Source organism: Bombus bifarius, unplaced genomic scaffold (assembly GCF_011952205.1).
Source record: "Bombus bifarius isolate JDL3187 unplaced genomic scaffold, Bbif_JDL3187 scf7180000008010, whole genome shotgun sequence".
Lineage (NCBI taxonomy): Eukaryota > Metazoa > Arthropoda > Insecta > Hymenoptera > Apidae > Bombus > Bombus bifarius.
Window position 1 is genome coordinate 8967 of NW_022884388.1, and position 15587 is coordinate 24553.

At 45.7% G+C, this 15587-nt stretch overlaps 1 protein-coding gene and 1 pseudogene across 1 annotated transcript; one reads left to right on the forward strand and one right to left on the reverse strand.

Annotated features, from left to right (window-relative positions):
- Positions 1-2426: 2426 nt before the first annotated feature.
- Positions 2427-2546, reverse strand: LOC117206897 (annotated as a pseudogene).
- A 2830-nt stretch (positions 2547-5376) lies between these two features.
- Positions 5377-10926, forward strand: LOC117206893. Its single transcript, XM_033446594.1, has 2 exons — positions 5377-6499; positions 7052-10926. The coding sequence occupies exons 1-2, from the start codon at positions 5377-5379 to the stop codon at positions 10924-10926; spliced, it is 4998 nt and encodes a 1665-aa protein (XP_033302485.1).
- Positions 10927-15587: the final 4661 nt, after the last annotated feature.

The following is a 15587-nucleotide window of genomic DNA, read 5'->3' on the forward strand; positions in this document are numbered from 1 at the left end:
GGGTTCCTGTTGCAGTAATTTTTAGTGTGTCCATATTGTTTACATCTCATGCATTGTGGTATGTCTTTTTTGTGCCTGGGTGGCTCGACTGTAATTAATGTGTTTAAAATTTTTTTAATATCGAACATTTCCTTGTTGTTATTTTTAGATTCTAATTCTATTAAGAATAGCGGTAGTGGTTGCTTCGTATCGTACCTTGTAATATTGTTTATAGTTCTTGTTTGGTGGCCAATATTTGCTAATTCGTCACTTAGTTTTTTTGTGTTAATTTTTGGATGCAGTCCTCTTATAACTACTTTGTAGCTCCTTTCCGTTTTGAGCTGGTACGCGTGGTATATAGCATTTTTTCCCCTTAATTCTTTATAACTTTCCTATAATTTTCTGGTGTGTTTGTTTGTATTTTTACCTGTTCTAATTTTGTTTGTTTTATTGTGTAATTATCCTTTCCAACAATATTGTTAAGTTGATCAATAAGCGGGTCTATTATTTGCGTCTCAACAAATATTGGTGGAGGTTTTGTAATGTGTGTTGGTTGAGTTGTGGTATTGCTTGTTGGGTCGTCGTCTAATTCTTCTGGTAGCGAGCTGAAGGAGTTTCTTAGCGGTAATTCTTGCAGCCATCGCTGCTTTTCCGTATCTAGATTACCTGTTATTTTTCTTTTTTTGTTATAGCTGGCTACCTTCCAGCTTTCGTCCTGTTGAGTTGTTACTTTGTTGATTTCCATGTCAACTTCAATTGTGGCTGAGTAGTCCTGTCCTTGGTTTGTTGGTTGACTTGTTTTTTATGTATCTGTTGTTTTGTATATGTAGTATTGATCTTGTTTGTTTATAATTTTTATTGGTGCAATATTCTCCATGGTAGGTTTGCTAGTCTTCTTGATAGAAGACACGGGTTTCCACTGTTTGGCTATAGGCGTAACCGTTCTTAAATTTCTCTTCCCCACTTGCCGCACTTTCTCTGAAGCACTGTTTTACACGCCCGTTTAGCTCGGCTGTTCGGGCAGAACTGTTTTTTGCAGTTAACGCAGAATATTTTCTCTTTGGTTACTGCTTCTTCTTTTTTTATTTTGCAGTCGCCTGGGCCATGGGGCTCACTGCATTTAACACAGCGGTAGTTTAGGTTGCAGTTTTGCGCTGTGTGGCCTAATCGCTGGCATTTGTGGCATTGAGTTATGTCATCCTTTTTTTTTTTTATTATTTTTTCCCATTTTATCTTGTAGTAGTTAAAATGGTTTATTTTTAGTTAGGTTGCTTATATTGCTGTCGGGGGATAGCTGTATTATGTAAATTGGGAGCAATATGTTGTTCTCCCTTGATCTTTTTGTCGTGAATCGTGTGACGTTTATGAATTTTACGTCGTCAATGTGCAAGGCTTGTAGGTCTGTAAGTATTTCTGTTTCGGTGTGAATATTGTCTAAACCTTTTAACAAGTATGTATGGTGTTTCTCTGTTTTGGGTGTATACGTGTAGAAGGTTGTGTTAGCTGAGAGGAGTGTTTGTTTCGCTTTATGGAAGTCGGATAGGTTTCGGAGGTAAAGTGCGTGTTTACCTGAGTGTATTCTTTTGATATGAAATTGCTTGATGTCTGCTATTTTCTCTATGAGCATTACCGTGTCCTTTGGGTCTTGTAGGATTATGTTGATGGGTGGCGGCCTGTTATCTCTTGTGGTGGGAGGGGTGCTCGTACGCTCCTCCGCGGAGCATCCGGTGGGGCGTCCGTCCGGTGCTCGGTCCCCCCTTGGCGATGCTGGTGGCGCCGGGCCTCCTGGGTTGTACGATGAGGCCTGTCGCTCCTGCGGTGTTGATTGCTTTGGCGGTGTGGTGGGACTGTGTTTTCCCATTTTGCCACGTAATACTTGGTTTTTTTGTCTTATTTGCTCTGGCGTTGAGCTCGATATTGGGTAGTTTGCTGGTCCCGGCTGTGATTGTGGATGTGGTTCTGATTCTAGTAAGCTAAATCTGTTTTTTGTTGAGATCGCTGGGGGCGAGGCAGCTTTTATGGGTCTCATGTTTCCGACTTCCTTAGTCCTTTCGTCCTGGGCGGAGAGATGCTCTTCTTTTGTGTTTCTTAGGATATCTTCTAATCCTTTGGTCCTGGCAACTAGGTTTGGTTGGGGGTTGAGTTTCCGCTTCTTTTGCGCGGACAGTTGATTTCCTAGCCTGTTTCAGCGCACGGTAATTATATGACGAGAACGATTGCATTCAGCGCGGTATGTGCGTTGGCTGAAATTAGTAATTTTCTTATTTGTTTTCCATGGTCAAAAAATAGAATATTTAAATAAACATAGGTGTGTGCCAAAATGAGAATGATACAATTTATGATAATGGTCGCGTAATACTAAAACATTTCTCTTTCTCGATGCTTCGATTGTAGATTATTAAAAATAGATTGTCAAGAAAAGTAAAAATATTGGAAAAAGAAAAAGAAGCCAACACCACACGGAGTTCCCAGGCGGTCACCCCATCCAAGTACTATCCGTGCCCAGCGCTCCTTAACTTTCGTGATCGGACGAGAACGAGTGCACTCAACGCGGTTTGAGCGTTGGCTGAGGTAAACAGTTTTCTTATTTGTTTCTGATGATCAAAAAATAGAATATTTAAAGAAATATAGGTGTGTGCCAAAATGAGAATTACTTCCTTCGGTAGTACACATACTAAAAACAGTTGATCGTTAACCTCCAAACAGGACGGACCCCTCAGCCCAAAAAGGGACATCAGACTTAGGTCCTGAAAATATTGCAGTGACATCATCGCTATAAATAAAAAAACAAATAAAAATAAAATTTAAAAAAATAAGAAAATAAAAGTATATAAAAAAATAAAATTTACCGAGAATGATGCAAAAGGCAAGGCAACGGAACCCACCTTAGAATTAACAAGAAAACCCACCAAAAGAAAAATAAATCCGCAAAAAGCGGCCAAGGAAATCAACAATAGCTTAAGACTGTCCGCGCAAAAGAAGCGGAAACTCAACCCTCAACCAAACCTAGTTGCCAGGACCAAAGGATTAGAAGATATCCTAAAAAACACAAAAGAAGAGCACCTCTCCGCCCAGGACGAAAGGACTAAGGAAATCGGAAACACGAGACCCATAAAAGCTGCCTCGCCCCCAGCGATCTCAACAAAAAACAGATTTAGCTTACTAGAATCAGAACCACATCCACAATCACAGCCGGGACCAGCAAACTACCCAATATCGAGCTCAACGCCAGAGCAAATAAGACAAAAAAACCAAGTATTACGTGGCAAACTGGGAAAACACAGTCCCACCACACCGCCAAAGCAATCAACACCACAGGGGCGACAGGTCTCATCGTACAACCCAGGAGGCCCGGCGCCACCAGCATCGCCAAGGGGGGACCGAGCACCGGACGGACGCCCCGCCGGATGCTCCGCGGAGGAGCGTACGAGCACCCCTCCCACCACAAGAGATAACAGGCCGCCACCCATCAACATAATCCTACAAGACCCAAAGGACACGATAATGCTCATAGAGAAAATAGCAGACATCAAGCAATTTCATGTCAAAAGAATACACTCAGGTAAACACGCACTTTACCTCCGAAACCTATCCGACTTTCATAAAGCGAAACAAACACTCCTCTCAGCTAACACAACCTTCTACACGTATACACCCAAAACAGAGAAACACCATACATACTTGTTAAAAGGTTTAGACAATATTCACACCGAAACAGAAATACTTACAGACCTACAAGCCTTGCACATTGACGACGTAAAATTCATAAACGTCACACGATTCACGACAAAAAGATCAAGGGAGAACAACATATTGCTCCCAATTTACATAATACAGCTATCCCCCGACAGCAATATAAGCAACCTAACTAAAAATAAACCATTTTAACTACTACAAGATAAAATGGGAAAAAATAATAAAAAAAAAAAAGGATGACATAACTCAATGCCACAAATGCCAGCGATTAGGCCACACAGCGCAAAACTGCAACCTAAACTACCGCTGTGTTAAATGCAGTGAGCCCCATGGCCCAGGCGACTGCAAAATAAAAAGGGAAAACGCAGTAACCAAAGACAAAACATTCTGCGTCAACTGTAAAAACTACGGACACCCCGCGTCATACAAAGGTTGCCCCAAACTCGTAGAGCTTCGTAAAAAGCTAGCCGATAAAGACTAGTCAAAAAAGACAAAAAGGCAAAGACACAACGTGTTACGCCGCCTAAAACATCTGCACGTCAGCCCGCGCGACCGGACAACAACCGACCTGCGTAACGTCACTTCGACCCTCAATAAACCTAAGGGCCCACCATAACTTTCACTTTCCTGTATTGTTTCGCCATGTGTCGTCAATCTGTTTATCCTGAAGAATGTCTTAGGCCTAAAAGTATGTTCGACGCACATCTGGTTTTTTAGAGAGGTCCTTGGGTTTATTAGTCGCACTTAAAACACGGAGAAAGCGGGTATGCGCCCATGAGGAAAATCTGAATAGCCCTGTAATAAAACAAGCTAGATTTTCTCACGCACACAGTCATCTATCCACCACGATGGTAGGAGACTCCCTACTCATCCCTTCGAGCAGTAATGCAGGTCATGACCAATCGACACCTCGGTTCGTTACCCTCACTTTTCCTAACGAAATTGGGAACAACGAATCCGCGTTCTTTAGGCACAGGGGCACACCCACACCGAACTTTTCTTCCGTATGAAAAAAGGAGCGACAATCAGTCTAAAAACTAACGTCTAACGCGGCAGTCTACACATAGCGCGAGATTCGCATACTTCCCGCAAATCTTTGTCGGTTCTCGGTGTGGTCGAACATACATCTTCTCTCCGAAATACATCATAGTGCTAAGTCCATTAATACACTAATTTCCAGTATAAGAGCCCTGCTCTAGCGCATATATCTATCGCATCGTCGTGCGACAAGTTGTTAGCTATTTATTTCGGCATCAGTGTAGTCTAAGTGTTGGACATATATAATTTATAACTCTGTGAATCCCAGGGTTATACAAACTCAATCACCCCTTATTATCTCAACGGAAATCAGGGGATCGATCAATTCGTGGTGTCGATTGTTATAATCGTAACGGGGATTTACGACCCCCGTTGACGTCTCTCCTTGCGATTACGTCTCCCCGCGATTGGTCGAAATTACATGGTCCTTCGAGCCGGATTTCGTGTCGCCAAAAAGTGCACTGACCAGTGACTATACAGTGTCGCGTGAAATCCAAGTTCCAACCACTTAGTCAACTGATCAAGGGAACCGCCGTCGGAGAGGAGCACCTCCGTCGCTCAGCATCTACACGAGCCAACGCCGCATCGTAACGATCATCAACCGAATCCCAGATCAACGTCCATTTGATCAAGGTAAGATCGTTCATATCATTAAAATAAAATATGGCCCAGGCTGAACCAATCAGCACGTTACGGCGTAGACGAGGCGCCCTAGCCCGTGGACTAGCAGCCATAAGACGCGAACTCGATGAATACGAAGCGTCCGGGAAGGCAAACAGACTCGTCCTAACATCTTGCCGCAGCTCGTTCGATGAACTTTGGAAGAGGATACTCGAGGTTCAATACGAGTTAGATGTGTTAGATGAGGGGGAAGATGCGCGTGTAGATTCGTTATCGCAAGAGCATCGGGAGCTTGACGTGCGGTTCCTAGGGCTCTTTGAGCAAATCTCAGCAACAACCCCGTCGACTACAAACATAGGTGAGACACGCCGGAAACCAGAGCCAACCACCGTTCCAGAGGTCCGCGTGCCCCAATTCGACGGCGCCCTCGAGAACTGGACCTATTTCTACGACACGTTCTCATCCATAGTGGACCGTAACGAAAGTTTGACGAATGTCCAAAAGTTCCAGCATCTACGCTCATCTATAACTGGACGGGCCGCACAGAGTATCCAGTCATTAGAACTCACAGAGGCCAACTATTCCATCGCGCTTGACACACTGAAGGACAAGTTCAATTGCCCCCTCCAAATCTGCATGCGCCATTGGAATTTGATGCGCAACTATCCGGAAATCAAAAAGGAAACTCCAGAAGCCTTAGAGGATTTGTTGGAAACCCTCAGCGTAAATCTAAAAGCGCTCGAACACCTAAAACAGCCCGTCACATCGAACATGGCGATGATCGAATTGATCGCGTCGAAATTGCCCTCGTCCAGCCTGCGTAAATGGCAACGCACACTGCCCCGCCAACAGGTGCCATCCTATCAGCATCTGATAGACTTTCTCAAAACACGGGCGAACGGGACTCAATTCCTCTCTAAAGAAAAGGAATCAAAAGGGTCAGCCCACAAACACCACCGTCAGCGGACCACCATACCGCATGGGCGAACCCTTGCTACAACCATCAGAACGGTGGTGTGTCCGACCTGCAACGGGCCTCACGAGATCAGACACTGCAAAGTCTTCAAGGCCAAATCAGCGACCAAACGTTTTCAGATCGTGAAGAAGGCATCGTTATGTATAAATTGCCTAGGCAGAGGACATTCGCTGACACAGTGTACATCGGGTTCGTGTCGTATCTGCGGTCACCTACATCATACTTATCTACACCGCGAACAAACCCAGGTAGACTCACGGTCGTCGAGCGGTCGATCTTCGAGCGGTCGATCGTCGAGCGGGCGATCGGCAAGCGGTTGGTCGCCGAGCAGTCGGTCGTCGGACAGTCGCTCATCGAGCGGTCGGTCGTCGGGCAGTCGCGCACCGAGCGGTCGGTCGTCGGGCAGTCGCGCACCGAGCGGTCGGTCGTCGGGCAGTCGCTCGTCACACAAGCGAGCCCCCACCGGACAATCACCATCTGGATCTTCGAAGTCGCGGTCGTCCCACAAGTCGAGGCGAACATCCGACACTTCACGGAGACGGACATCTTCGTCTCCAAGAGGGACGAAAGAGCATGCCTCGTACGAGTCACACTCAGCCCGGATCCAGAACACCACCCCAACCTTCTCGTCCAAGTCCCAACCGGGGCACAACTGACTGTCTGAGACTACGACAGCAAGGGGGATCGGACTAGCAAACACATCTCCCCATACCCCTCTGCATCATGATCTGTTGGCCACAGCACAGATCAAGGTTTTGAACAAACAGGGACAACCAATCCGAGCCCGAGCCTTACTCGACACTGGGTCGAGCATGAACTTCATGACGGACAAGCTCGCGAATTCCCTCGGTATAAAACAAGGGAGATGTGCGATCCAGATCGGAGCCCTCGACAATTTGAGCACCACGGCAAAACGATACACCACGGCCACAATCACGTCGACGGACGGCAAGTATAAGAAAACTTTGAGATTTCTTATTATCCCCGCCATATCGACCTTCATACCAAGCGAGCCCATCGACCCCTCGAGTCTGGGATTATCCAGAAATATTCAACTAGCCGATCCACAATTCCATTGCCCAGCCCCGATCGATGTCTTACTTAGCACCGGATCAACATTTGCGTCGCTGTGCATCGGGCAGGTCAACCTGACGCAACCAGACGAACCTGAACTACGTCTACAAAAAACACGGTTCGGCTGGGTAATCGGGGGGAGTCCAGCGTCCCAAACCGCGATAAATACGTTCCACGCAACTACAACGGCTCTGCAAGAGGACCTCGCACGGTTTTGGGAGATCGACGAGGGACCGGCCACTACGCATCTTTCGGAATCTGAACGACTATGTGAAGAACATTTCCGAAACCATGTCCGACGAACCAAGGAAGGCAGATACATCGTTGCTCTACCATTCAACGAAAAGCTTTCCTCACTAGGGTCATCGAAGGCCGCTGCAATGAGCAGGCTCGCCTCTCTTCATCGCCGATTCCAACGCGACAAACAATATGAAACCGCGTACAGTGCTGTGATCCAAGAATATTTAGACTTGGGTCATATGACGAAGATCAACACGGATCACGCCACCGACCACGGATATTATTTACCACATCACGGCGTGATCAAGGAATCGAGCGACACCACCAAGCTCCGAGTTGTGTTCGACGGCTCAGCTTCAAGTACCACGGGAGTGTCTCTAAACGACGCCCTTCATACGGGCCCGAAATTACAGGAAGACCTGAGACACATCCTATTGAGATTCCGGTCATTTCAATATGTCCTTACCGGCGACATCGAAAAAATGTACCGTCAATTCATCCTACGTCCAGAAGATCGTCCTTATCAAAAGATTCTGTGGCGTGCCGACAACGGAGAGATCGAAACCTACCGACTCAACACCGTAACGTTCGGTCTATCCGCAGCCCCGTATCTGGCCATCCGGTGTCTCAAACAGCTGGCAGAAGACGAGGGACCTCGATTTCCGAGAGCAGCGCAGATCCTACGGCGAGACTTCTATGTCGACGATGCGTTGACCGGAGCCGATACGAAGGACGAAGCCTTATCAGTCAGGAATGATCTCACGAACTTACTTAAGCTAGCCGGTCTAAATATCCGCAAATGGGCATCAAACGATCGGGATCTGCTACGAGGGCTACCTGAGGAAGACACCAACCAGAAATTGCATCTCGGTGAGTCATCTACGTTAAAAACACTCGGCGTCTTTTGGGATTCAGCCGACGATGCCATACTATATTCAGTCAAGACGAACAGTGACACCTCCCGAGTCACAAAGCGAGCAATCAGCTCCGTCATCGCACAAATCTATGATCCATTAGGATTGCTCTCGCCGGTAATCGTTCGAGCAAAAATGATTATGCAAAAGGTCTGGACATTGAAGGTAGATTGGGACGAATCCCTTCCGACAGACGTACACACCGAATGGATCAAATACCACACCCAATTGCCGTTGTTAAATGCGGCAAGGTTCCCTCGGAAGACCATCATAGAATCCGCAACGAAAATTGAACTACACGGATTCTGTGACGCTAGCGAAAGGGCATATGGGGCGTGCGTCTACGTGCGGACGACGGACCGAAAGAACAATATTTGGAATCGACTCCTCACGGCGCGGTCGAAGGTAGCGCCGCTCAAATCGCTCTCCATACCACGTCTCGAATTAAGCGGGGCACTTCTTCTGACGTCCTTGATTTCGTCAATCCGACAGGCCCTGACGACCAAGATATCGAGGATAGTATACTGGACTGACTCCACCATCGTGCTCCATTGGATCAGGTCTTCGCCGCACACCTTGAAGACATTTGTGGCGAATCGAGTCGCTGAGATACAAACCAAGACCAATATCTCCGACTGGCGTCATGTGCCTACCGACGATAATCCAGCGGATCTCATTTCCCGAGGCCAGACGCCCAAGGAATTCCTATGTCCGTCCATTTGGAAAAACGGGCCAAGGTGGCTCCTGCAAAGCGAAAACTATTGGCCGGTCTGGAATCCGACACCGGTAGTCGACCTCCCGGAGCAGAAGAAGACGATCTGTCTGAAGACAACTATTAACGATAACACACTCCTCCATCGTTATTCGTCTTGGCCAAGACTAATAAGAATCGTCGCCCGGTGTCTTAGATGGAGACATAAGCAACACCGATCTGCCCATCTCACCACAGACGAACTGACTGCAGCGCACAACCGACTCATAAAAATCGTCCAATCCAGTCATTTCGCGCCTGAAATTCGGATCCTCCAGAAAAATCGAAGCGAGGACGTTGGAGGGAAACTACAGCCATTAAACCCCTTCCTCGACGAAGATGGGCTACTCCGGGTAGGAGGACGACTAGCCAACTCCGCCATACCCTTCAGCCAAAAACACCCGATCATCCTACCAAAGTCCCCGGTGACAGAGCTAATTATAGAGCAAGAGCACCGGAACAATCATCACACGGGGACACAAGCTACACTATACGCGGTGAGACTGCGCTATTGGCCAATCGACGGCCGTAGCCAGGTATGGCGCACTCTCAGAAGGTGCGTCCGCTGCTGCAGAGCCAACCCTCCACCAGTGGAATACTTGATGGGTGATTTGCCAGAGGCGCGTATTACCGAATCGCGGCCGTTCACGAACGTCGGAATCGACTACTGCGGCCCATTCTACATCAAGGAGAGGAGGGACCGCAACCGACGTAAAATCAAGACGTACGCCGCCATATTCGTCTGTCTGGCGACAAAGGCGGTCCACATAGAGTTAGTCAGCGACCTAACCACCGACGCCTTCTTGGCCGCGCTGCGCCGTTTCATCTCGCGGCGAGGATACTGCGCAACGATCCTCACCGACAACGGCACCAATTTCGTTGGGGCTAACCGGGAACTGCAAGAACTCCGGACGCTATTGCAGTCCGACGACCACCAGGATAGGGTACAGACTTTTCTCGCTGACCGACAAATACAATGGCGTTTTAATCCCCCGAACTCACCACATTTTGGCGGTCTATGGGAAGCCGCGGTTAAAGCGTTCAAACGCCATCTCATCCGCGTGGTCGGCACGGAACTCCTGACCTTTGAGCACCTCAACACCCTCGTGATAGAAATTGAGGCCATTCTCAATTCACGCCCACTGACTCCCATCTCATCCGATCCGAAAGATCCTCCTGTCCTCACTCCCGGACATTTTCTGATCGGTGACACACTAACCAGTTTACGGGAGCGTGATTTCAGGGCAATTCCATCAGGCCGGCTATCCACTTGGCAGCGCATTCACCAGATTAAGCAGCACTTCTGGAGCAGATGGTATCGAGAATACCTAAATGAGCTAACCCGCCGCAACAGATGGGACAAGGGCAAACATAGCATTCGTGAAGGCACCGTAGTAATCCTCAGGGAGGATAACGTGCCCTCTATGCAGTGGCCTTTGAGCCGCGTAATCAAGGTCCATCCAGGAGCCGACGGAATCATCCGGACCGCTACCGTGCAGACGGCAACAAGCATCCTGGACCGCGGTGTCAAAAGACTGGTCCCCTTACCCATCCACCCAGATCCAGACGAGGCCGAACGTCCACACGGAACGAAGGAGGTCACCAACGACACACCTGACTCCACAGCCAGAATTTGATCGGTGCCCTCTCAACGGGGGGAGGATGTTACGCCGCCTAAAACATCTGCACGCCAGCCCGCGCGACCGGACAACAACCGACCTGCGTAACGTCACTTCGACCCTCAATAAACCTAAGGGCCCACCATAACTTTCACTTTCCTGTATTGTTTCGCCATGTGTCGTCAATCTGTTTATCCTGAAGAATGTCTTAAGCCTAAAAGTATGTTCGACGCACATCTGGTTTTTTAGAGAGGTCCTTGGGTTTATTAGTCGCACTTAAAACACGGAGAAAGCGGGTATGCGCCCATGAGGAAAATCTGAATAGCCCTGTAATAAAACAAGCTAGATTTTCTCACGCACACAGTCATCTATCCACCACGATGGTAGGAGACTCCCTACTCATCCCTTCGAGCAGTAATGCAGGTCATGACCAATCGACACCTCGGTTCGTTACCCTCACTTTTCCTAACGAAATTGGGAACAACGAATCCGCGTTCTTTAGGCACAGGGGCACACCCACACCGAACTTTTCTTCCGTATGAAAAAAGGAGCGACAATCAGTCTAAAAACTAACGTCTAACGCGGCAGTCTACACATAGCGCGAGATTCGCATACTTCCCGCAAATCTTTGTCGGTTCTCGGTGTGGTCGAACATACATCTTCTCTCCGAAATACATCATAGTGCTAAGTCCATTAATACACTAATTTCCAGTATAAGAGCCCTGCTCTAGCGCATATATCTATCGCATCGTCGTGCGACAAGTTGTTAGCTATTTATTTCGGCATCAGTGTAGTCTAAGTGTTGGACATATATAATTTATAACTCTGTGAATCCCAGGGTTATACAACCTCAATCACCCCTTATTATCTCAACGGAAATCAGGGGATCGATCAATTCGTGGTGTCGATTGTTATAATCGTAACGGGGATTTACGACCCCCGTTGACGTCTCTCCTTGCGATTACGTCTCCCCGCGATTGGTCGAAATTACACAACGAATTGCCCAAATAAGCCGCAAATACGTCCCAGAACTAAAGTTCTCTGACGTAGTGAAACAGCAAACAAAACCAAATCTAACAACCAAAAACACATCACAATCAGCAAACTTAGATCCGCGCTCAAGCCAAAGCCCAATCACAATCGATAACTCCCCCCATCTAAACATTATAAACGTTATCGAAGACTTTAAGAAAGGTATCCTCCAAGCGTTAAAAGAACAACAAATGCAATTAAACGGAATAAAAAATACACTATCAACGCACGAAGAAAGGCTCGACGCCATCTTCAGCACTTTCAATAGTACAGATGACGAATAACCAAAACACGCCAAACCAACAATCACAGCAAAAAACACATAAATTCAACCTAAAACATCTGAAAATAATCGCAATAAATGCTAACTCTTTAATTTCAAACCAAAAAAGATACAGTATGCTAACCCTAATAAATAAAGAAGCCCCCGATATGGTACTCATCTCAGAAACAAAACTAAAGAAAAGACACCATGTACACTTCAAAAACTACACCATGATAAGACACGACAGACCGAACGCCAGTCAAGGAGGAGGAACAGCGATCCTCATAAAAAAACCCTATAAAATACAAAAAGATCCTAATTGATAAAATAACAAGTTTCAGAACCTTAGAAACAACGATCATAAAAATAAAAATAAGCAATAAGGAAAATTTATTCATCACTGCAGCCTACGCAACCTACGGAAACCAGAAAGAATTTATCTACGAATTCAATAATCTTTTCGAACCCTTGCTGCTCAACAAACCGGAAAACTACTATATAATAGTAGGAGACCTTAACGCAAAACATACAAGCTGGAAAAACGAAATAAACAACACGAGAGGCAACTTCATTAGAAACTGGCTAGACAATAAAAGCATCCACTACAAAACAAATTTATACAGCTCCGAGCTACCCTCTTACCCAAAAGGAGGCTCATACCTGGACATATGCCTAGCAGATGCGCGACTAAAATTCCAAAACCTACGTCCAAATAGCACCCTAAAAACCTTAGCCTATGACAGTGACCATAAGTGCCCTAGTATTTCAAATTAACAAAAACACATCTGACTTCCTAACACTCGAAACCCAGACCGAGACACCCAGGTACAACTACAAAAAGACAGACTGGAAAAAGTTCCAAAACACACTCGAACAAAACTGCGACCTAAAGATCTGCAACAACGTCAACCTAACAAACAGACAAATCGACTCATTCTTAGACGAAATAGAAAAACACACACAAATCGCTCTCCAAAAATCCGTGCCAATCATAAAACAAAAAAATTCATGCGAGCCCTATATAAACAATAAAATAAAAGATCTACATCGAGATAAAAGCTACATACTCTCCAAAATAAACAATATAAAACTTAACTATTCTTACGACAAAAGAGAAGAATTAGAATTCCTACAGTTCCTACTACACAGAATAAAAGCGCAACTGAAACAAGAATACGCAATTTCTATAAACCATTACTGGACAAACAAAACAAAAAACATCTCCAAAAACGACTCAGCCAACGTGTTCCCACAAATAAATCAAATCTTTAGACCAAAAGAACAAAACCCCATCCCACCTCTCAAATTGCCCCCAGAAAATGCCCCCCTCACCCAAGAAGCATGTATAACGATACACAACACCATCAAAGACACCGAGGGTAACTTCATAATACGTAAAACAATAGAAAAACTAGACATCATCGGCACCCACTTTTCCGAAATACATACGCAAAACGAACACATGGGCCGAGAACAACTAAACAGAATTATCATCGCCGAAACAAACAAACTCAAAAATGAAATGGAAAAAGACAAAACGCTAAACAAAACAGTCTGCACATTCTCAAACGAAAACACCGCAGACAACCCCAAACAACCAGATCCAGAAATAAACTACTTCACAAATTACAATCAACTAAACACAATCCTCTCCAAACTAAACAACAAAAAATCCTCCGGCTTCGACGGCATCCCAAACATCTTACTCAAGCGCCTACCGAACAAAATAAAATGCTACTACATAGTACTCTTCAACAATGCTCTAAACAACACATACTTCCCCAGAAAATGGAAAAAAGCCAAACTGATAGCTATAACAAAAAAGGATAAAGACGGCTCATCGCCCGCAAACCTACGACCCATAAGTCTCCTCCCCAACATAAGCAAAGTATTTGAAATAATCATAAACAACCCCCTAACCTCCTTCTGCACAAAAAATAACATAATCCCAGAGAATCAATTCGGCTTCCGACACAAACACTCCACAATTCACGCAATAAACAAACTTACGTCGGACATCTGCTGGGCTCTAAACGCAAAACAACGAGCAGCCGCCTGCTAAATAGACCTCGAAAAAGCTTTCGACACAGTCTGGATTCCAGGTCTCATATACAAATTGATCAAGAATAATTTTCCTAAATACCTGATTGAAATAGTCTGGGACATGATCACAAGCAGAACATTCGTAATGACTGAAGGTTCACACTCATCAAGCAAAGAATTCTCCATAAAAAACGGTCTACAACAAGGTACAGTAAATTCCCCGTTACTTTTCAGTATTTACAACAGTGACTTACTAAATCTCTTTAATCTCGATACATCCACCCATAAACGTTCCATAGCCTTCGCAGATGACCTAATCATCTACGTAACAGGCCGCAAAACCAAAACAATAAAAACTGAACTTCAAGAACTTTTCAAAAAAATAAACGACTATTACCACGCATGGAAACTAAAAATCAACACAAGCAAATGCGAAACCATACTGTTTAGACCCAAGTCAAGTGAAATAGGCCCAATAGAAAGAGAATACTGCAAAAAATTTCAACTAGGAGAAAAAACAGACAAAGGGCCTCTCACACCACACAAAAATTGCGTAAAATACCTAGGAGTAAACATAGACTATAAATTAAACTACAAGCAGCACACCGAAATTCAACTTACTAAGGCCAATAAAGCATTCTGGAAAATAAAAAAACTATTCTACTCCAAACATCTCGGCAGCAAAGTAAAAATACTATGCTACCAAGCACTAATCAGACCGATCATAACCTACGGCTGCCCAACATATCAGCCTCCCAAATGGAAAAAATTCGCATATTCGAAAGAAAATGCATCAGAGCCTGATTGAGTACTTACAGATTCCAAAATGAGAAATGAGATTAGCACTCACGAGCGACATCAGGACGACGGATCAATTACGAAGCGAAATGAGATCTTTCTTTTACGAGGAGAAGCCGATGTCTCCGTCAGGGAAGCCACCATCGAGCCCCGAAAATAAATGAAGCGGGTCACCAGCCTTCTGGAGCAAGTGCCGCCACTACGGTAATTACGGGCATACAATATTTGTGTGCCGCATGAGGATGAATTTGGTACCGAGGACTCCGTAACCGATTTCATTCGAGGCCTAAAAACCGGAATGGGACAGGTATTACTCGCCAATCCACCATACAAGATCGTGGAAGCTGAAAAGAAAGCCGCCGACATTGAGCGATACTTCAGAGAAGATCGCAGTCGACGACCAAGACCAATGGAACGATCACGGTTCTCCGAGCAGCGACGACCAACGACCAATAATCCCAATCCAACCATTAGGAAACCAACTCCAACACCTAGTCCAATGCCAAGAAACTTCCAGCAACTTCCAGCGTGAATTTAGTGT